The 24,391-nt window shown below is 42.5% G+C and overlaps 1 protein-coding gene across 1 annotated transcript in view; it reads right to left on the reverse strand.

Annotated features, from left to right (window-relative positions):
- The window catches only part of LOC102461575 (netrin-4-like), a 68,971-nt gene extending 44,993 nt beyond the window's left edge, over window positions 1-23,978 (reverse strand). The window contains exons 1-3 of the mRNA XM_075938773.1: window positions 23,278-23,978; window positions 22,551-22,619; window positions 11,244-11,785 (exon numbers count right to left, since the gene is read on the reverse strand). Coding sequence (XP_075794888.1) covers window positions 11,244-11,785; window positions 22,551-22,617 — 609 coding nt within the window. The 5' untranslated portion in view covers window positions 22,618-22,619; window positions 23,278-23,978. The remainder of the gene's footprint in view (window positions 1-11,243; window positions 11,786-22,550; window positions 22,620-23,277) is intronic.
- Between the last annotated feature and the right edge of the window lie 413 nt (window positions 23,979-24,391).

Genomic DNA, 24,391 nt, shown 5'->3' on the forward strand with positions numbered 1-24,391 from the left:
GACATAGTCAATGAAGCTGGGATTTAAATATCCCCGGCTTCATTACAATAAAAATGGCCGCTGCGCTGTGCCGACTCAGCTGATCGTCGGCACAGCACGGCACTCAAGACACGTATTGGTCGACAGGGGAAGCCTTTGTCAACCGCTCCTGTAAACCTCGTTTCACGAGGCATGAGGGAGCGGTCAACAAAGGTGTTCCCTGTCGACCAATACGTGTCTTGACTGCCATGCTGTGCCGACGATCAGCTGAGCCGGCACAGCGCGGTGGCCATTTTTATTTTAATGAAGCTGGGACTATTTAAATCCCAGCTTCATTGACTATGTCGGGTAATCTAATTTACATGCCTCTGGCGACAGACAGACACACTCAATAGATAGATGGATGGATGAACTACCAAAGAAAAAAAAAGAGGCAAGATGTTCTTGTGGCTAAAGAACTGTCTGAGGAGATTGGGGTTTTATTCAAAACCCTGCCATAAACATCCTGCATGGCGTTAGGCAAGTCACTTTGAACCTGCTGCTGTTTAAATCCATCAGTGACCTCAGTCACTGTGTGCCTCAGTTTATCCTTTGGTAAAATGGATAAGAACACTTAGTTCCTTCACAGGAGCGTACTTTGAGATAACAAGATGGAAAATTAAGTGAAAAATATTAATGTTAACAAATTACCATTGTTTTTTTAAAAGGTAGCCAGCTAAATAATTTCCATGCTGGCGGTTTGAAGGATCACTAGATAGAAGTGGATCCAAAGCTTAATAAACGTATAATGTCATCAGCCCCAGAAAGAGACACTACACTTAGCTCTGAGATCTGATCTTATCATTAGTTTGCAGGGTTGGGTTGCACATTCTGAATTGTATGAGGCAGATTCTTGGCATACAAATAGACATTTGACTTTTACATTTGGTGTACCTTACAGAAAACTTGATTTGTTTATTAGCTTCTTCTGGGTCAGTTGCAAGTTTGGCATCCCTATAACATTCCTGGGAAAAGGTTAGGAGAATGCAATTAACATGTAATTGTGTTGTTCTTATTACTCAGACACCAACTCTTGATCAGGATGATCCAAAGATGGCTTTCCAGTGTGTGACATTCAAATAAGATTATTCTTTTCTATTTAAATCTTTGTAGGCTATCCATCACCAGGGTATCTGAGCCTTTCTGCCCCCAAAGTTTTGAGTGCCTTCTCCCATGAATACTTTCTCCCAACATTAGTGTGCCAGTTTAATGAGAATTGTCTGTACATATCTAAAGAAGAGAGTCTTCTTCTCAATGCTCAGGATGGATCCCACCCTGATAAATGCTGAGCAACTTCCATTTTCTAATGAATTTGACAAGAGTTGAGAGCTCTCAGCATCTTCTTAGAGGTGTTCAACATCTTATGGAAACACATCCTAAATCCTAAGTTATCCTTATGATCAAACCTGAAATTGTAATAAGGACTTTCATGCTTAGGTGTAGATCTGCTAACAAATGCCCATTCATCACCTTAATTCCTCCTCCCACCCACACTTCTAATTTTCATCAGTCATTCAGCCATGATTCATAAAGGTGGACGTTATCCTTCGGGTAATCGGATGTCCCGATTTTATAAGGACAGTCCCAACAATCAGGGCTTTGACTTATATAGGTGCCTAATATCCTGCACCCCATGTCCTAATTTTTCACACTTGCTGTCTGGTCACCCTAATTATCCTGCCCTGTCCTGACCATCCTAACAGCCAGGATGTCAGCAGAATCTAGTTCAAAATTAATCAAGATAGTCATCAGTCAGGCATGTGTTCTTCTGCTCACCAGAGGGCACAGCATCATAATGGATGATATTTTATCTCCAGTCAGGAGGGTCATCTTCATTCCAGATTCAGTTCTTAAGGGAATAATAAGCATTTTTATCTCTATAATTTTCCTACCCTTTAACAGATGTTATATGATCAGTTTAATGGAACTACAGTGCTGAATGCATTAATCCATCATCCAATGCAAAAGTAAACTTTGTCCTGCATCAGACCATCATTACAGAAGCACATAATTAGAAACCCAAAGAAATGCCAGTTGTCTTTTTAGTTCTTTGGGAGTTTTATTGATTCACTGAACAGGTTTGCTCCAAATCCACTGCATTTCCTCCCTTTCATGATGGACAGTCAAACTATGAAGCAATTAAAAAGAGAATATGACAATTTATTAAAGAAAAAAGTTATGCATTTATTTTTTGTTTTTGCACCTATGATTCAGTTAAACTCAACTACAAATGGACATCTTAGATTAGTTCTATGCTTCTCAACTTTGAAATGAGGGGGCAAGGACTGATAGCCCAAAGCAAATGCAAGTTGATAAGGTATCTCAGCAATCAAATCTTCCATTCAACATCTAGTACTGTCATCAGTACAGTGGCTCCATTCTGGATGCAGAATATTTAAAAAAAATCTCCTAAATTTATCTCATAAGAGTATTTTTGAGTATCACAAGCTATTATCCCTATTAGACCACATGTTACATTCAATTTGGTAAAAATTGTAAAGCACGCTAGGAGCATCCAAATTTTGGGCTGCAACAGTAATTTGCTAGTAGTCCAAGGATTATGCCTATACAAACCAATTGAAACAGCATATCAGAGCAACTTTCTGTTGCTGCTGATTGCTCTTGCTGCCTGATGATAGAATAATGCACCACCTTGGAAGGATTATTAATTTGCTGTCAGGAAACAATGGGAAAGGACCCTGTGGGATCCAGATTAGAGACAGACAATATCAAAATGTCATAATCAACTCCCCTCCTTATGCCCATCCCTGCTAACTTTTGTAGTTCCAATATAGTAATTTTATTACATAAAGCAATGGTGTGCTTCCAACAACTCAAAAAGGATGTAGCAGAAACAGAGGAGGTTTAAAACAGACAGTGAGAAATAAATAGAGGTGACATTTAATCTCTGTGCTCCACTGTCCTTGCCATTCTGTTTGAAACTACCAGCAAGGTGTCAATTAGTGTTGAATTAGCACTTGCCCCACATTTTGCTGGATCAACATTGTTTCTTCAGATCAGTCCCATGTACTTCAGGGAAGGATGGAAGGATAATTGAAACATCCCAAAACTTATCCCAGGACTACACAATTGCATCACCTTCCAACACTTCACTGGGGCCTGCGGCCATTTCCATAAGGCCATCACACAGCAATACAAAATATTCTCATGATGCAACGAGTTGTTTCTGAAACACAAACTGCAAGCACCAGTGTGGGTGGTTTCTCTGATGTGGACACCTGTCTACTGAGAACTGGACTGAGAACAACAAAATTCATTTTATACTGGCTGCTGAACAGCAATAAAAAAATAACAACTTCTAGTCGTGGTTAGATGGGAACTGATGATCTAGGCTGAATCCTGATGGGAAAGGCACCATAACCCATCACCAATACCACTTTTTTGTTACCTTTCCTATTCAAAGCTTGTCTGAAAGACTTCAGAAGAACCAATCTGCAAAACAAAGACATAGTAGAAATCTAAGATGCCACAATCCTGGGGATCATAACAATACATAGAAAACTATGGAGAAATTATTAAATTATCTTCTGTGTGGAGTTAAAACCAAAACCATGTAATTATTCACCAAGCTAATAACTTCACATACAAAGAGATTTCTCAACTGAGATTGAAAAAAGGAAGTGGCAGCTTCTCCAAGCTCTTATATAACAGAGCCAGGATGAGAACTCTATTTGGTGTCTACTGCACGGCATGTCAGGAAGTGCAGAAATAATGCTACAAAAACAATGTGTTTTTCTGGCTAGTTTACAAGGTGCCAGACAAATACTCATGACATGGCTCATTATAAAGCTTGTCAGAACGGGATGCCCCGGGCTCTGGGCAGTTCATATGCCACAGAGGCAGACCTGCCCCCTCTCTGCCCCAGTTGTCTCTTCTGGGTTCAAGTCACCCTCAGACACAAAGCCCTGTGTTTCTTTAAGCTTGTCCTCCAGAGAAGTGAGGCCTGGCAGTATTATCCACTTCTTTATTCTGCCAGCATTAACTACTTCCCGCCAATATGCCTCTGCATTTTCTCTCCTCTACAGCTCAAGTTAAACTAAACACTGAACAGACAGCCCTAGTCATAACATTTGGGCACTTGCCTTCAAGAGTGACTAATCCCTCCTCGTCAAAGCTTTTCCAGCTGGAAGTTGGAAGAACCCCCAGATTGTGCTGAGATTTGTTTGCTATGCTTGCTGCAGATCTCCTGGATTTTTCTTTAGAGCATTTGATTCTGTCCCTGGCACCTTCACTCTTGGGGGGTTTGTTTTTGCAGAAAAATAAGCAACCCCATTTTTCATTAATTTCCATGCTTTCTTGGATCAGTCCCTTAAGGAGCTGCTGATGCCTCACTGAAAACCTTGTACATTATTAACATATCCCCATGTTGCAGGTAAAGATCCAGCTCTTCCATCTTTTATTTAAAGGCGTTTGCATGAAAACAGTTTCCCCTGCTTAAAGGGGCGCCAAAATGCAAGTTCATCCTGGTGCCATTTTCCTTAAAGCTGGCCATGCTTCAGAAATCACCTGGTCCTGCTGCTTCCCTCTCTGTGGAGGCCTTAACATTGTCAGTTCTCTAATCATTGTAGTGCCACAAGTAAATTATGGTGTCAAATGAGCAAGAGAGAAAACCTTGCAGCCCCCATCTTTCTGTCCCTTATCAGGAAAAACTATCATTGTAGACAATATTTTGCCTGAGCAAATATTGTGAGTGGCTATCCCTCTTCTCATCCCTTTGCAGCACTGTCCTCCTTTTTGTGGACTCTGAACAGGACCATCTGCTGGCCAGGGGTCTGTGCCCAGGTATGATACACACACAGCCTGTCCCCCATGTTGTTGTTCCCTATAAAGGACCATTGAGTTTTGAGAGGATTCCCTCTATGTGATTCAAAGCCTCCTTTTGGGTAGCAGTTACTCCAGGAGTCTCTAGCATAGGGATGTGGAACCTTTTTTAGGTTGGGGGCCGCTGACCCACAGAAAAATCAGTTGGGGGCCACACACAAGTGAGAAGCAAAAAACCCCTCAAACCCACCACCCTCGCTGACATGGCCCCCCAACTGAGGAGAAAGAGCTGCGGGGAATCCTGGCCAGTAGATTTTATGTGCTCTAGCCTCTTTGCGGCGTTGACTGGGGAACTGGAGCACCAGCACGGGCTCCCCAACAGTGGGGGGAGACATGAGCCTTGGGAGCCAGATATAGGCAAACCGGGGGGGGGTGCACATTTGGCCCTTGGTCCCCTGCTCTAGCATGTTGCTCCATTACATTTAGAAAGGGGGCAGAGAACTGGGGCCTCCACGGTGATGGCCCTGACCCCAAGTTTAAGCAAAATGGTGCTTGTGAAGCAGAGAACTGCACCCCCTTTTACATCAGGTCTGAATTTGACCCTCGCTGTGTTTCCTTGTAGGAATCATTAAAAATCCATTTGCTTAAAAGCTTATCCACTCATTTTTGACAAACAGGCAGCACAGGGCACTTTCATACCCAAAGGGGTCACCGTGGTTGAGACAAAGAACTGTATACAGGTCTTCCAAGCAAGGCACATTAAACAAGTTGCCTAGGAACCAGTTACCTTATTCAGGCATATACAATTCCTCTCCCTCCCCCAGTGAATTCCATAATGGGCTTGTTATATCACACTTCATTGGTGTCACCTGTCACCCAGACACACACATAATTGAATGGGCCTTTGATGTAAAAGTCACGTATAGTCTTCAGACCCAATAGCGTAGGCAGGGTCTTATTTCTGGTCATAAACTCTGAGGCTGAAAGTGGGACACTGTGGTACAGACCCTGCATGTTAATGCCTTTCATTTATGCAAACATATTATTCTACAGAGAGGAACATTTGTTTTCTTTTCCGGATGCTCTAGTTTATTAAAAATGTGCTCCTGCTGTCCCAGATCCTTGAATGCACATGTTGTCAGAACGCAGGTTCTATCATTCCTACCCTGATCTCCATCAGATGGGATCTAAGTCCCAGGCATCTGAACGCACCACAGTCTGACTGCAATGTTGAATTAATTTTCCTTTGCCTTGGTCACATCTTCATTTAAATTATAATATCTGTACCTAAGATTAATATTAGTCTTCATACCTATGTACACTAGTAAATGGTGCATTAAACAAATAGTAACACATAATGCCACACAAAAGCATTTACTGTACATAAAAGTTTTACAGTAGATGAACAAATCTTCTAAACAATGTTATTTCATAATGGGATGCTGGGAGCTGAAGGAAACCTGGTTGAAATTGGTGGTGTAACAGCTGTTCTTTGTTCAGGACAAATATAAAAAGCAAATAAGCTCTCTTTGGAGTAAAATAGGAGCCATTGCCCAAAACATAAGCCACATGCAAGACTGGTCAGGAGCAGAGCTATGTAGATGGAGGGATTGCAGTGGGGTTGAATTCAAACACAAATGGCAGAATACTGTTTTGGTGGAGGTGTGTGTTTATATGTGAGCAGATACAGCTAAAAACATCACAGACGCAGAGAAGGCAGAAGAAAGTCAAGGACAGCTAGAGAAGAGACAAACTTATAATATGCCCAAGAGAAAGGAAAAAGAGAAGTTTTTAAGGAGTTCAGTGCTGGCTGGAAAAAGAGGCTTGGAATAACAAGTAAGGAAATGGTCCCCTCTTGTTTGATTTGCATGCATTATTTGTAAACAAGCAGGACTGCACCAAAGAAATCCCTGACACCATTATCAATTTCTCCTCTCAACAGAAAAAACCTGCAAGACCTTGAATATTGGCTACCAGCTCAAGTCAAAAGAGCATCTAACACTAGCATCTTAACATTAATTTGCAACTTCAGCAGGGAATAAGCTAGATAATTTCTGAAATGCTACCATCGTGTGCCATGAGTTCACAAGCTCTCACACTAAGATGGCTTCAGAATCTGGATGGGGGAACTCCAAAGAAAACAAAGGATATTGCAGTAAATAGTGTGGTGACACCTTTCCTTCTGAACCAATGTTGAATCCATGTCCCAGGGGCACTGAGTGGATGTAGGTGACATCTTTAGAGGTTCTGATCACATATAGTTAAAAGCCCCATATTGCTTTTTTTAAGAGGACAACAGTTCTGGTCAACTTTTTGGTATCAACATTATGCCTCCCCCCATCATTGTCCTTAGAATAAAAATGTGTTGTGTCATGGTCCAGGCTCAGACATAGTCATATTTCAGTGATGATGGTGAATTAAGCGGTCCTCATAAAGTCTGTTCAGAGCTTCAGGATTCTTTGGGGTTATGGGTGTTAGATAAATGTAAGATTATTAATTTCATTGCTGAACATCAGTATTTTTCTTCTTGTTCTTGCTGCATGATGTGGCTGTGCACTGCTATACACCTGCAGTGTTTCATTACAGTGGTGTCTGAACTTCAGTGGTGGATAAAGTGATATTATATGTTTTCAGTTCATACATCAGTTTGTAAAACTATTTGGGATCGTCAAGGTTGCAAGGTCTATGTAATTCAATTTATTTATTTATTGTTGTTATTGTTGTTGTTGTTATACATTTCTTGTGTTTATATATTGGCTAGGCAATACTTTTTTTTTTTTTTTTTGCTATGCAAACTAACATTTGCAATTGCAGAGGCTTTTGTAGAATGTGGTTTTTACTGTTTGATTTTCTGCCATCCACTTCTCAGTTTTAATTTGGCAGCAACACGTGGGCTTAATGATATGCCCCAAGGTTAAATAAAAGTGTGAACACAAACCAAAGTATTACTGAGACAGACGCTTTCATTACAGAAGCAGGGGAAGGAAATGTGGTTTGTGGTTAAGGCCTGTGACTCAGAAAACCTGGATTTGACTCCTAACTTTATGAGAACCCTCCTGTGTGACCATGGGATCATTTCTTCTTTCTGTGCTTCAGTTTTTCCATCTGTAAAATGGCAAGAATGCCAAAAACAGGATGGACTGGGAGTCAAATTAGCTGCCACAGATTTCCAATATGTGCACCATATGCATAGGTTTTATGCTGCCAATGCACAGGGGAAAATTTCACCCTTAATCTCTCCTTGCCTTAGCTTCCCAGCCTGAAAATAAAGGTGATAATAATTCCTTATCTCCTTGAGCTGCTGTGAAATTATAAGTACCACTGTGTGGAAGCAGGCTCTTTGCTGGCCAGGCCTCTTGCGCGTATTGCCATCCAAGCAAAAGGTCAACTTCCCCTTGATGAAAACCCTTGCACTATGTAACTTAAAGGTCAGCGACAAACAAGAACTAAAACCAGACATAAAAAGTTCATGTCATGCTGGTTGTGCTGATTGTGTCATGCCCGATAAGACAGAAAAGGAAAAACAGGAAACCATCTCACCCCCTTATCCCCGTCACTTAGCAGACAGGGTCACAAAGAGTGCGCAAAAGCTCTCTATAAAACAGCTTCCCCTCCTGTATCAAATTGAGGAATCCTGAATAAACATTGGATGGCGGAATATGAGCCAGGTCCGAGGACTGATCACCCGAAGGCCACCTCCCGCTCACCGAACCAAACGAGTTCCTGTAGAGCGTAACGTATACCAAACATAACGAATAGCAAATATGTTGTTGTTGTAGTTTGTGTGTCTGTTAAATGTAAGTATTGTTATCTGAAATTGTTTAGAGGTATTGTTAATTAATAGTGTTAAAAGTTTTAGGTAAATGATTAGTCTTATAAGTAAGACTGATGTAAATGTAAGTGTTAATAAACCCTAGTCCTTTGTTAACAACTATTGGGATTTAGAGAAACCTCAAAGAATTTTCTCCACTGTATTGCATTTTGCTTATTGGACATTCTAATAATTATTTAGTGCCTACGTATGTAAGAAATTGATAAAATCATAATTTATACGTAGAAGCCCTTTAATAAAAGTTTAAAAGATATTTAGTAATAGTTTGCCTGTTTCTGCGCCTTTCTGGGACTAGCCACATTTCCGAACCTTTTACTTTCAACCACACACTGGAATTCATTTTAAGCAAACTAGGGCATCTCTCTTCCCATCCTCGCTTATTTTGCAGTGGAGTCCCAATGCCAGTCTTGTGACAGCATAACTTCTGTGACTATATACTGTCTATAAATAAGACTGTGACCTCACTAAAGGATCTTGAAAAAAGATGAAGTAAAGCTCTTAAAGGCTTTTATTCAAATCTGTGATTGCAGCCATGTGACCTAGGTCATTCTTGTATAAGGGTTCTCTTTTTCTTCAGATTTAGTCACACAATGTCAAGGAAGTGTATGGTCAGTATAGTCCATTGATGGGCAACCAAGGCTAGTGAATGGGCCAGATGAGTGGCCCTCTGTCATCTCAGTAGGCTGCAAGATTGTTGAAACTAAGATAGATAAAGAGTAGTTTTGCTAATTGCACTTGTGTGCCTAGAATTTGAGGAGTGTGTCAATTGAACTGTAGCAGCACTTTGATGGGATACAAAGGGAGCACACGGCTCTCATAGTCAATGCTGTGCACAATCAGCACGCACCTCACTTCATGTGCCTTTGCTTTATATGTGCATGTCACTTTAGTAATACCGCTAGAGAAAAAACTATGCAGATGGAAACCAGCAGAATCTAGCAACCCTGTGCATGGGCAACGGGAAACAAAATATCTCAAGAGCCACACACAGAACCCTGATGGGCCGCATCTAGTCTGCAGGCCACAGATTGCCTATCACTGGTGTAGTCAAATGAGAAGGTATTGGACTTGGTTGGAGTCAGGAGACTTTGGTTCTAAGTTCAGCTATCTGATCAACCTGATGTGTGACCTTAGGAAAGTCACTTTTCTCGTCTCTGTGCTTTAGTTCCCGATCTGTAAAATATGAATAATGACACTTACCTACCTTGCCATCCAAAGCGCTTTGAGATCTAGGAACAAAAAATGCTGTATTGGAAGTAGCTATTTGATTAGTAAATAATTATAAAGAGGGCTTTAAGGAGACATTATCAGCATAAATACATTGTAGCGGGGTGTTTGTTTCACATTGGGAAGAGAAGGGGTTAAAGCAGGACAGAGGGAGCCGAGCCTACGCAGAACGCTCCAAGTAGAAGAGGGGATGTCGAGCGAGCCAAGTGGGAGATAGCTTGCTGGAGCAGCTAATCGGGGCCCGTGAAGGTCATACATAAAGAGGTTCTCAGCACAGCAGAGGACAGTCTCTCCCTGAAGAACAAGAGAGAAGAACTGGCTGCCTTAGAAACAGCACCACGGACAGAGAAGTGCTGGGCAGGGTCAGAGGAGCAAGAGGGAGCTCCAGCCTGGGGACTACCAGACTGAGGTCTCTGATTCAAAGGACTGAGAAGGTTCTGGTGCTACCAGGAAGTGACCCACAAAAACAGATGGAAGGGGTTGAAGGAGACGCAGCACATGACTGCCACCTGGAGGGTCTCTGGATTGGGTCCCAGAGTAGTTGGCAGGCTTGGTTTCTCCCTCTTTCTCCTCTTTGCACCCACGTGCCAATGAGGAGAGTGGCTACTTCCCAGATTGCAGTTTGCCCCTGAGGCAAGTGGCTGGACTTTAGACAGCAGCTGGTGACTGAGGCAAGTATCTGGACCAAGGACTATCAGTCCCTTAGAAAGGGGAAAGGACTGAGCGGGATACAACCAGAGAGGGCTGTGCCCAGAAGAGGATGCTGTGGTCTGGTGAGCAATGTGGGTGCCAGAGTTGTGGAGATTGCAGAAGTGACAGCGGATAGATGCCACTAGAGGAAGGCACGCTATTGGAGAGCTAATTCCCAGAACAACCAGCAGGAGGTGTTGTAGTGATGAGTCAATGCATCATTACAATATATGTAGTTGGAATAATCCCCTTTTCTGTCTAATGGCACCTTACAAGATTAACAAGTTTTATTAATCTAATTTCCTGGTCAATATTTATGCTGTTATATTCCTTCCTCTCCTCCCCGAAATTCACTCACCTTGGACAATGAAACTAGGCTGATCAGTTGTACTTCTTGATCCTTAGGCACTAGAAAAATATTGTATTTGACTACACTGAAAGTTTATATTAAAGATGATTTGACTGACAAAAGAAATCATGAAAGATTTGTATTCAGGGCTTATTTTTTTTATTGAAACTTCCTCTTTATTTTTCCCTTCTCCCTTTTTTTTTAAAATATTAATGTAAAACCTGAATGTTGTGCCTATCTTTATTTACAGATTTGGACAGTGTCACTTTCGGGACTTAGTTCCTGATTTTTAGCCAATTTTTAACTGACCCTCTAAATATGGTTCAAACGTCAGTTATCACTTACCTCTCCTCTAGTGCAAGGCACCGCACTTGAATACCTGGAAGTGCACAAAGACCCCTCCTCAATAAGATCATCTTGCAGCCCAAATGTTGCTGTACAGTTGAGAGAAAAATATTTGTAGGGCCTCCACGTCTGTCCATTGTCCTGAGACCTCTCCAGTACCATAGCAGCTGGGCGAGGCGACTTGAACACGACAATGACATGGGTCAAGTAGAACATCGTTTCCAAGTCCAGCATGATTTCTTCCCTGTGTACCCCTTGTGCAGACTGCCACCAGGAGCCAGGATTTAGGAAGAAATCATCTGTCATGTCAGAGGGAAGGTGGGAGTTATCAGGCTGATTGGCATTGCATTTAGTGCATCTGGGCTGCCTACAGCCTTGGGAGGCCCGATGACGGAGGTTCTGGTCTGGGTAGAAGCAATAAAGTTCTGTGCTGTTCTGCCCACATGTGGTAAGAGAGACTGGAATTCTGCCTGTTGCTAGATTCCCCACAGGAGGATTGCAGGAGTGGCCGTCACAACGGAAGGCTTGTAGCTTTACTGGATCTGAAATACAATAGAAAGGAACAAAACTAAACAGAATCTCTCAGGCCACTCTCATTATTAAAAATAGGGAAGGAGATATAAGCTCCTGACAATCTAAACCATTGCAGAGACATGTGACTCTGATCTAAACCACTAAAGAACTGTCAAAATATCAGAACGTTCAGCACCACAAGTGAGGACAGATTTTTGAAAGAGCTCCAGTGTGCCATTCTCTCCAGAAAATTTGACCTAATTGTCACGATATTAGTTTCTGGGTGAATCTGGCCTCATTTTAGATGCCTAAATGGGAAGTGAACTCTTCTGAAGAACTGACCCCAATTGTCAATGCTAAGCACTTGAAAATCCAGCCTTGATTTCTTCTGAAAATGTGACCCCACTTGTCCAGTATTACACATCTGAGTATCTCTTTAATGATAGAAGAGCTTGTGTTATGTCACTTTTATTATACCCCAGTGAAGCTAGGCACCTGCAGAACTTGTATAGCTCATGTTTTATATATTATTTGTTTTGCAAAAGCACCTACAGAATCCAATCAGGGATTGAAGTGCTACTGTTCTGGATTCTATACAAACATAAAACAAAAAGATGGCTTCTGCTCCTAAAATTAAGGCCAGCATTTTCGCATAAAGATGCCTAAGATTAGGTTGGTACCTACATCCATATTTAGGTTTTGCCTAAGTAGACTGATTTTCAGATGTTGATTATTAACTTCACCTGGAATTTGGGATTTTAGCAACTCTAAAGAATCAGTTTCCTTGTTTAAGTACCCCAAAACAGTGTCAAAAGATAAACTTCAAGCCACCAGGTTTGCAAATACTGGGCAAAATGTTTAGAAACCAAGTTCTACTATTTATACATTTATTTTGTTACAAACTACAATTAAAATAAATCTAAACCCCCCTAATATTTATACTTTTCATCTTTCTACTTATTATATAAAAATCATCAATACCTTGTGATACTTAAGTTATATGTCCCAAGACCTTGTTATCAATCTAAGGAGAATCACCTAGCTAATGACATCCCAGACATTATTCATTTCTTAACAGACCAGAAGAAATTAAAGTCTGATGTTATAAGGTCATAAATCTAATCTGAGGGGAATCACAAGTCATATCTTAGGACTCTATATAAGTCTTACAGGAAATGACTCTTCCAGAGAAACTTGGAATGACCTGAAATCCTTGTTAGTCTAGGAACAGTCCAAAAATCAATGTTTATAATAAATTTAGCAAATTATTGGCCAAACTCTGAAATCCTTATTTAGCTTTTATGCTGTCCTTACTTGGGCAAAACATTCCTTGGCTTAAAAGTCAAGTCAGATCTGAGAAAATGTGAGGATTTTGCCCTATAAAATGATGGAAATTATACTTTATGGTTCAATGCTTATGGAGAAAAAAAGGAACCCTGCCCATGTGGTTTTGTTCCTTGTGTAGTCCTCTTACTAAAGGGGCCTCTGTTTTATTCTGAAAAGACCCTGTGTGCTACAATCCAGACTACGATTCCCATGAGCCCTTGGGAGAAATAGGAAGGAAGGACTCTGATGTGAGAGAAGACTGGCTCTCTCTATGTGCTTGAAGAAAGAGGTCTAGCAGTCTGGGACTCTGTCTTGGAGTTTGGAACCAAAGGGGAGCCAGGCTGCTGCCAAGGACATTGATCCAGTCCAGGGGCTGTTGGGAGTGCAGCTACAGATTGGACTAGATGCCTGTTGGAACTGGGTTTTAGCAGGCTGCTTCCAATAGGCACAGCATGAGGCAGTAAGTTTTGGGTCTTGTTGGGAAAGTGCTGCCTGGGACAGAGCTGCTGTTTAGCCTGGACCAAATCTCCACAACAGCTGCAACATCAGCGCGCCAACGCAAGCAAGAGTCTGGGACTCTGAATCCAGGGGTGTGCACACTCTGGGGTGGGGTCACTGTTGTCTAGCTATATAAGCTTCAATTATTGTTATGTGTTTTGTTAATGCTGTTCATTGCTAATCTGTTAATCCCTGTTTATTTAAGTTAAGTAAAGATTGTTTATTTTAACGTGTTCTATTAGATGTATATGATTTGTAGTTGTTCTGGAATTAGATCCAGATTTATGTTGGAATGGGTATATTCCTGGAGGCTCTCAAGGCACACCAGTGTGTGTACAAGGCCAGCCAGGTGGAGGCACCGCCATTTTACATTCACTGCCAGCAAAGGACTGCAGCAAGGGGGTGGACAGGGCTTTCCCCAACTAAACACCATCACCACTGGGGTGCTCAGGATCTCTTTTGGGTTAAAACACCAGGCGCCCAGGCACACCTGTGAGTGTGACCTGCTCCCCAGTAACCCGGGGAGGAAAAAGGGGGTTACACTTGTTTCTCTTCTGTCCTTCATTTTGAGGTAAATGGTAGCTTTTATGCTGCAGATTTCAGGAGTGCGTGGCAAGGGTTTCCAGTGGTTCAAGAGAAGAACCAGGCAGATTGTGTCTCAGACACTCAGGCAGGAAACAATCTATTTGGGGCTGCGTTATGGACATGTGCAATATCTTCCAGTGCTCCCCACAAAGCAGCTAGTTGTATTATGAAGACCAGTGCAAAAAGGGGGTGAAGCCAAGGCTCAGTCGTGCCTCAGAAATCTTCTCTTTGCAGGGTGGAGAAGCAGGAACGAGCCTCCCTGCACAGGCCTCCAACACTGAATTGTTAAACCAGGATTTCTCAGGACCGTGCCCTTTGCACCTTTTGTCCCATTGTGTATCACAGACTAAAATGTAGGAATCAGAAGCACCATGCTATCAATCTGGCAGCTTAAAGATGGTGTAAATCAACTTAAAAATTGAAAAATGTTTTAAAGATATGTGTATCAATAGAGCTCCACAGCCTGATGATAATAGTCTTCAAACTAATACTGGCGAGGAGTCCTGTGAAACCTTATAGACTAACTGAAGTGTTGGAGCATAAGCTTTCGTGGGCAAAGACCCACTTCATCAGATGCAACTGATGAAGTGGGTCTTTGCCCACGAAAGCTTATGCTCCAACACTTCAGTTAGTCTATAAGGTGCCACAGGATTCCTCGCCGCTTTTGCAGATTCAGACTAACACGGCTACCCCTCTGATACTTGACAAACTAATACTGTGAACCTATTGTAATGAAAATTATAAACCAGGCACGAAGATGTTTTATCACCATATGTTTTGGAGTTCAAAAATGAGATTTTTTTTCCCCCGCAAGACTTTCCCTTAATATCTTGCCTTTGAAGCTATTTCAAGACATTCATTCACAATTCACCCTGACCACATTTGGTGTCTGAGCCAAGTGTATTGTGCAATATGGGCTCACTAACCATCTTGTTCAGACCCTTTTTCTGAGAGGTTCACAAAAGAAGAGATGCAAAGTAGGAATTCTACATGGTGCCGAATGAGGCCAGTGATCCACTTTAGTAATAGACAATACTCATTGCTGATAGTAGCACTGGTGATTATCTGGTTTTTTGTTTTGGTTCAATTCAAAATGGGATTGTTTTGGTTTTTCTTGATGAATTGAAAAACTGAAAAAAAGGTTCCAGGTCAAGCAACATGTTTCATTCCAGATTGTTTTTTATTCTTTGTTTAAAAAAAAATGAAAATAGATACATTTGTAAACAAAACATTGTTTCACAACAAAAAGTCAAAGTATTTCGTTTTGAAGCAAATCATTTTGATTTTTCTAAATGTTTTCTTTCTCCATCAAAACTGCATTTTTCAGGGAATAATCTGTTCATTCAAAACATTTTGCCCAGCTCTGCTGAAGGGTTTTCTGCCATAGAACAATGAGGATACATCTACACAGAAGGGAAAAGTTGAATTAAGCTACGCATCTTCAGCTACGTCAATTGTGTACCTTAAGTCAAAATAGCTTAATTCGGCTTTTGGCGCTGTCTACACAGCAGGAAGTTGAAGGAAGAGCACTCTTCCTTCAACTTCCCTTACTCCTCGTGAAATCAGTGTTACCATGAGTCAGAGTAAGAAGTCATCCAGCTCAAAATTATTTAGAAATAAAGGCTTGTAGTGTAGACACGCACTATGATAATGCTGCTGTGTAGACGTACCCTAATAGACTAAGGGAAATTACCTCAAATCCAGCGAGGCTTAAGGGGAAGACTTGTATTGATTTTAAATATTTCTGTATAAAGGGTTTCTACACAGTACCTCCCCTTGTAATTTGTCCTTTATGCCCTGACATTCACTTGCCTCTCTTTGCAAAACAGAGAGATGTGGCTCATTTCATTTTACTATCAATTTTCATTTTTAGATGTCATACTTGTTAAGGTTGGGGGTCCAGAAATCTGGAGATTTTGGGCAAATGATGTAACCTAATTTTAGTTTATTTAGTTGAATGACAGTGACTATCCAGATGTGCAAAGCATGAGAAGGTTGCATCCTAGAATGGATTTTAAGAAGATTGGGACTACAATCTTGGTTGGCTATGGTATCTCCCAGGGTTTGCATCTAGATAACTCTGGTGGTTCTGTCAAGCTCCAGCCCTCTTTGTCCTTGTCCCAAACCGGTTAAAGTGCTGTAGTTGAGTTGCTAACCCCTTGTGTTGGCTCTGCTTGCCCTGTGATGAGAGAATGTTCTGGTTACTTTCTGCCATTGGCTGGAGATGCTTCAGCCAGGCTGGCTGCTAGCTCCTGGCAGGGTAAACAACTCTCCTACTGCCACCTGGCTGGGAGGTCTCTGGCTCAGGCCTTGTGTGTCAATCTCTGGATACAGCTCACAAGTCCCTGTGTCCAAGGATTACTGGCCAGAGCACTGCTTATGAGTCAGACCAGCTGTCAGACCAGGGCTGCTCTCTCAGCAACCATGACTCACCCTGGGCACTCCCCCCAAACTTTAATTGGTCCCATGATATACCCCTCCAGTGCTGCCCCCAGGGACTCATCACTCAGGCATGCTGCAGCAGCTTGTCTGCACTGACTCATCCCGTAAGTAAGACCTCACTTAATTTGCAATATTGTGGAAATGGAGGATCCTGCAATTTTAGGCGTTCACTAGAGTTCCCTGTAAGTTGTGTGCTTGTGCACCTGCTCAGGAGAGATTCAAATATCACCCAGCTGATCAGCAGAGAGCCCAGTGCTAGATGGTTTTGTTTCCACTGGTGGTACACGTTCGCACATGCCTCGGTGCCAATTCTGCACATGAATGGAAAAGATTAGAGGGAACATTGTCTTCCACCACAATTTTTATTTTAATTGCTTTACTTTGCACAGTTGACAATTTTGCGTACCCTTTGGGGTTTTGAACACACTCTTCTTCCCCAATGAATACAGCGGAATCCCATCTATGAGTAGATTTCTTGGTAGGCTAACAACAGCTCTGACTGGTCTGCCATAGTTTTGATATATTTGCTCTCAGGCTATCAGCTTGTCACTTTGAACTGCATTTATGCATTCTCTGGTTATGACAGAACAGCAGAAGGTTCAGAAACTTAACCTGAAAGTTTGTCTGTAGTTTATCTGAGTTCAGACCCCTGCATGAGGCAGCAAGGGCGTCCTGGCATGTGTGAATGTGCACCACCAGTAGAAACACAAACTAAATGTGGGTGTTCTGCTAATCAGCTGGGTGGTGCTGGAATCTCTCCTGAGCAGCCTCACAAGCACATAGCTAAGCCTTAAGATACCACTGAGATGTGTAATACACCCTATGGCTTGAAGAAGGTCAATCTATAAAGTTGTGCGGACATATGTCTCTCTTCATGGAAAGCCTTCACAGACCCTACTACAGCAAAGATTTGAAGGAAGACACAAATCATTTGCTACCTTGGGAAAGGGAGTGAGAGAATTCTAAGTATACAAAACATGATGGAAGAAATCATGGAGACAAGAATGAGTGAGAGCAAAAGACGAGAAACAAGTTTTGAACAGGAAGCTGCTGTTTCTTTTAGGTCCTGTTAGTGGGCTATCAGTCTACTACTGAATGTTCTAACTGTGTTTAATGGATAAACTTAAAAAACAACAAATGGTCTGGTAGCACTTTATAAACTAACAAAACATGTAGATGGTATCATGAGCTTCCGTGGGCACAGCCCACTTCTTCAGATGAACGGAGTTTTGAGTTCAGGATGTGCAGACCCAAAATAGATAGGGGAGAAGGAAGAGGGAGGAAGGGGAAAAAAGGAAGGGGGAGGGAAACAAGGAGCAGAGGACATGGAAATATCAAAAGGAAAAACAAGTAGGCAGAATTGGTAACCTATAAGCACCTAAAGATTGGATAGTTAAAAGAAGCAGATAAGGATCATAGAATAGCAATTAGATCAGAAGGGTACTAACGCAAGAATCTACACAGACAAAGAGCTGTTGGCACCTTCATTGAATATTAGGTTGATAATGTCCCAGCCATCCCTCATCTCAACTGAGGAGACTATCAGTGTGAGAATTGAAGCAAAATGCAGGACAATGTAGCACTTTAAAGACAAAAAGATGGTTTATAGATGATGAGCTTTCGTGGGCCAGACCCACTTCCTCAGATCTGATCTGATCTGAGGAAGTGGGTCTGGCCCACGAAAGCTCATCATCTATAAACCATCTTGTTAGTCTTTAAAGTGCTACATTGTCCTGCATTTTGCTTCAGCTACCCCAGACTAACACGGCTACATTTCTATCAGTGTGAGAATTGAATTTATGGATGAATTATAATTCTAACACCTCTCTGTGTGTTTGGCTTGTAGAATTGGTTTTTTGTGACAAGACATATTTGGAATATGGATCGTGAGGAAGAGCACAGTTGCCCTTCAGATCAGCAATGACATGGAATTTTATCTGTTCAGTAATGCAACAACATCAATATACAGTTCCTGTCTAAACTGCTATGTCATTAGGAAAAAGGAGAGAACAAACTGCACATGAGCTGGGGGAGAAAGGTTGGTTGAGGGCAAGGAAAAACATCCTGCAGTCGATTAAGAGCTTTTCATTTAAAGAAATCAATCCCAGGAGCTTCCTTGGCCTCCTGATAATGCATCGCTCAATTGGTTCATGCCTGTGACATGAAATGTTGGAGTCAGAGAAGCCAGGGCACTGCTGAAGAAGGGAAACAGCCGCCAAGCAGCCAGCAACTTCCTCTGAAAGCCAGGAGGGGCTCACTGAATAATTGATAAGATGCTAACCCATCAGAACAGTGCACAGGGTCTGTCTATTACTAAGGCTGAATAACTCTGGCACCCATGATGGACGGTGTGGCCAAATAAGCCATTTAGCTACCCAGCTAGCTTGCTTGCTCGCTCACTTATTGATTGGTTGATTGATTGATTGATTGATGCCTAATACCATGCAGTGAGGCAGCAGTTTGGTGTTGGGCGGCTGGCAAATGACAGCTTCTGTCTGATGATTAGTGAGCAGTTCAATTTGAGATGGGTCACATGGCTGAAAGGACAGGTTGGACAACCATTCAGGCAGCGAGGGCTAACTTCAAATTCCCATTAGGCATCAGAGCCTGACACATGTTAACTGAAGCCATATTAAATATTAAAAAGTGCATTTTTCACCCTCTCTAGAGGCCTGAACAGAAGAAACAGCACCAGGCCACTCATTTGGAGTCTGATCTAAAGCTCATTGTAAGGAATGGAAAGCGTGCCCATTCATTTCAGTGGGATTTGGAACTGGTCCTTTATTTCTTGACCACCTAGAGTACCACAACACAGTGTTTTAAATGTCTCCAATGTGTTCATACTGCAAAGTTCGGATCCATATTTTTTATGCCTTAAAAATCTGGGATTGTCCCGGCCTATTGTATGATAGCTGGAGTTTCACTACTGCTGCGTTAATAAGTATGTTTCACATTTTGTGTGTTTGCGCACGTGTGCATGTGTTTCATTTTTTTTACTCTATTTACCCATCTTCTTAATAGCTGAAAAATTGTAAATACATATTTTTAAAGCTAGCTTTGGGCGGGAGACTGATGTCACCAGGGTTAATTAATGAGCTATAGAGTCATTTAGCTTCACATTGGTAGCAACCAAAACATTTTAGCATTTGTTGGATGGTCAAAGGCCACTGTGAAATGAGTTTGGTGGGACTCAGTCCATTTACCAGTGGCTAGATATTCACATCACAAAAACCTCTCTCTCTCCCAACTGGTACTAACAGTCCCTCTCACTCCCGCCTTTTGAAAGGCCAAGGACTGAATGAGCCATAGAGACTAAACTGTCTCTATTCCACCTCAGGACTTTGGCACACCACCTGGAGGTTAAAGATCACATAGCATGTGGCAGCATATTAGAGTCTTAGACCCAATGTCCTGGCCAAATCCTGGCTTGACCAATTCCATTCTGCATGTCTAAATCTCTCCTACAGTCTCAGTTATATTGAACACCTCTGGCCTGGTTTTCAGCGGTGCTGGTTACCCACAGATCCCAAGGAAACTAAGCTCCTCTAAGTTAGGCCACTAGTTAAGATGATCAGACATTCTGATTTTAAATGGACAGTCTTGTATTTATGCCCTCCTGCAGGTGTCCTCATCTTTTCTCAATATCGGGCAAATTGTCCCATATTTTCTGTCTTCCCACATCAGTGCTGGTGAGTTCTACTGCTGACCATATCCCTGCTTGCCAGCCACCAGAAAGAATCCAACTACACAGTTATCAGGGGTTCAGTCAACTCACTCTAAATATGAACATTTGTACTGCATAGTCCTAGTTGACTGCTATTGAGGTTGCTTGAATATAAGAAAGTTTATCAGGGGGTGCCCCATATTTAGCAAATATGGTCACTCTACCACTAGTGCCCATTAGCTAAAGCAGAGTAAGAAAAAATCTGCACTGCTTGGCAGGTAAGTCAGGCAGCTAACTCTCCCTCATCAATTTTGTTTCAAAAAAGCACATGCCTGATTTTAAGCTGTGTGCTAGAAATGGCCATTTTTAGCCAACCCACGCCCCCTTTTGGAGAGCTGCCACTAGGAGTACAGTGGTGAAAACCCACACACTTTCTGGAGGGAGGGCAGAATGCTGGTAGATGGAGGTCCTGAGCTGCTATCAGCCCTTCAAGCTGACCCCCAAATCAGGACACTTTTCAGGGGTGCTGCAATGGCCCTGTGCAAAGGGAATAAGACCCTGAGTCTAATTAAGGAAAGAGAGAACAGGAACATTTCCAAATAGAAGAGCCTGCCCACACCCTCAGTTCCACACTTGTTTTTTTACCCTACCAGTTGCCTTTCATAATGTTAAGGGGCCAGGCAGTAGGAGAGGGCAAGCATCCTACATACATGTATCCCCCATCAGGATGTTTCAGTCCTGACCAGGAAGAACCAACTCCAGGGCTGGGAGGGGAGTTTATTTTGCAGTATTTTGCTCAAATATTAGAATAAACAGGCTAGAGTCTTTTAAAAATGTCACGGCTCTTCAGATTGATTGCTTAATCGTCAGCCTTCAGAGTAGCACTAGACCTGTTTTGTCTTTAACCTTGACAGGTCCCACACCCTTACCCTGTGTGTGCAAGTCAATACAGAAAAAAAAGAAAACATTTTTAGACTTTCTGAGTGATCTGCTTCATGCTGTGTCTCATTAAAATCTCCCACTGGGTTTTGCAAATCTTTCACAAGGCACATTTCAGCTGCATTTATGATAGATTTCCCCCCAACTTGTTTTTAACTAGGTGTTCCCCAAGTAGCGCCAATAGCTTGACAAGTGACAGTTCTGTAAACTTTCTGCACGCCTCCCCACATGTGTGCTGCTGGGATAGTTTCAGGCAGGGAAACTAGCGATTGCCTGAGGTGAGAGACTAAGGGGATGGAGGTATTAAATACATGATGAGAGATATTGTACACTTCCCTATAACCTTTCCCTATAATATTGGGGACTGATCTGATTGAAGCTAATCCTCTGAGAGCTGAGGGAGAACATTTCTCGGTTTAGGTATTTTCTCTGTTTAGTATTCAGTATTCAATATTTCAGTTTTTTCACCTCATGAACATGTATTTGCAGTTATGGAAATGTAATGCCTAATCATGTTGTAAGATATATTCTAGTCAAAGAATAACCTGTGCTGAAGCAAATTTGTCTGCACCTGATTTTAATGGAGAAAAACGGAAAACACAAAATGTAATTATTCCTCAAGACACTGTATGGAAAGTGATTTTATCAGCGCAATACTCTGGACTTGCAAGTGTAATTTAAACCAGTCTGTAGCCTTCTCTGAAGAGAGATCATAAGTCAATTCCCTGATGAAAACGACACATAAATCAGCCCAGGGGCTCATCTCCTGTTTTATCAATACTGTTTTCATATTTCTCTGACCTGATCATCATAGTTCATCCTGTTTTTTATTATCCTTTCAGCCTTAAAGATGTATTAAACCATGGCAGGAAAAGCTGTTCTTCCACTCCAATGCCCAGCTTCCATGCCCTCAGGGGAGCCATTCTTTATCATAATCAAGATATTTTTAGAATCCTATGTAAATACCAGTGCAGTTTAATCAAATATGAGAAATGTCCAGCTGCTACACATTGGTCCCAGTCCTACTGACTTTCTAACATTAACCATATTAATTTAGCCTTGCCCCTCAAATCCTGATCAAAGTAAGAAGAATCTTGAGTGAATGGTCTATCCTTGTACAATAACAATAATACTTCCTTGACAGAATGGCTCTGTCTTTTAAATATTTTTAAAATAAAACTAATCTTATCATAGTTCAGATCTTTTCAGCAGTGCCATACAAAGAAAGAAAAAAAAAAGAAAAATCTGCTTTCCCTACTTCCACCCCCTAACTCTTTTATTTATTGTTTTTTTATTTAACTGTCCCATGACTGATAATACTAATTGATTAATTTGCTTACCTGCTTCACCATGACCAGAAACAATGTATTCCAAGAACACAATCAGCATGATGCCTTTATGCTGCATGTCTGTAAGGGGAGAAATATCTGTCCTTAGTGGAGCAAAAAGAATTTCATAAATCTACAGGTTTGGTATGTGCATGGTTGCTTTCTTTCTTCCTTCCTCCCTTTCTTCACCTTCCTCTCAGGGCAGGGATCCTGGCTGGTGTCTCATTCTTCTTGTTTTATTTTAAATCCAGATAGCTTTCCAGGTCTCAGATGGCTTCTGTGTGTGTTCCCTACATTGCTTCCAGATAGATACATGAATGCATAGAAATTACCCCTTTGCATCCAGAAGGTAGGTGAAATTTACATCTCTGACACAGCCCCCAGACAAACCATCACTGAGGAAGCAAAGCAAAGCTCAGCTCTCGGTCAGATCTGATCACATGCCGTTATTTACTTGCTATTTAAATCTTTCACTTTCATTTGCGGTCCTTGCTTCTTGGGTCCCCCGCCCCCATGATCCCCTCCCTACGCCCCCCTCTGCTGCTAATGGGGGTGCAATTAGGGGCCATGCACCATTAAACCCTGCTTTGTTATGAATATTGTCCTAGACAGTGCGCTCGTCCCTTTGCTCCCTGAGGCAGAGTGTCATTGGAAGAACCAAGTTTGCTTTACTCTCTTAGAGATGATAGGAAAACCCTTCCGCCCCCCCCCCCCCCCCCCCAGCCGTCCTTGCTCTTACTCTCAAGGGTCCAGCTTCAGAGACTGGTGGTCAAAGGATAATAATGAAACCACCACTCGTGTCAGTGCGCACAGAGTCGATTGCGCCCTTTTACAGTTCTTCTCTGCCTACTGGAACTGGATTTGTTCCTGGAAATTATGACACATTAGGGTCCTGGTGGGGAGAGGGGTAGCGTTTGGTTTAGGGGAGCTGGGGATTCAGATGGGGGATCTCTTATGCCTTGCAGAAGAAAAGGGGGCGAGAGATGCTCCCTTTCCCTATCTGGACTGGGGTTGGGGATTTTCGCCCCTTCGTGCTATTGAACTAGCTTCAAGTTTCCCCCCGGTCTCCCTTCAGCTTCTAGCAAATCCCTCCGTCCTAACTTCTGCGCTCCGGTCTGTCTGGATGCAAAGGGGATTATTATCACACGGCATCTTCCTGTTCTTTATATGTTTTTTAGCGGCGGCGGGGGTCGCTTCCACCCCCCGGCTGGCCTTGCGGTTGTTGCTCCTTGCTTCAGCGGCACGTGTTATTTGTTTGCCAGCCACATCTGCCTCCTCCGGGAGCCAGGCTGGGCGTGGGGGAGAGGTGGGTGCAGGCTTGTCACTTTCAACTCCGGCGCGTCCCAGCTTTGCTCCTGTGCCTTTAAATTAAATACCCGGCGCGTGGGGCTGGGCCGCCTCCCACCAGCTGCTCGGCACTGGCCTCTGCAGCGCCCTCTATCATGCAGCAGGGATAATGACATGAGCTTGCTGCAACAGGGAGGAAGCAGCCTCCAAAGAAAGCGGGAGGGAGCAGTGAGCTCAGAGGGGAGAGGGGATTTCAAAGCCAAATGGCTGATGGGTTAATCAAACCTGCCAACCCACTGGATGGCGAGGCAAGATGTGTTAAGATAAGAACAGGCATTTGTGTCTGTGCCCTGCCTTGTACCACAAATGAGTCAGTCCCTGCCCCCCAAAGAACCTACCCCAGAGTAGCCCTGATCTTGTAAGCAGAGCCACACAAGCAGTACCCAGCACTAGCTTTAGAGCTGGACTGGTTTGTCTTCATGGGGGACTTGGCACAGGTGTAAGTTGTTAGGAGCATAGAATTCCTTGCTTAAGGGCCCAGTCCTGCAAACACAGCCCTGCCTTTT

Source organism: Pelodiscus sinensis, chromosome 11 (genome assembly GCF_049634645.1).
Source record: "Pelodiscus sinensis isolate JC-2024 chromosome 11, ASM4963464v1, whole genome shotgun sequence".
In the NCBI taxonomy this organism is placed as follows: Eukaryota; Metazoa; Chordata; order Testudines; family Trionychidae; genus Pelodiscus; species Pelodiscus sinensis.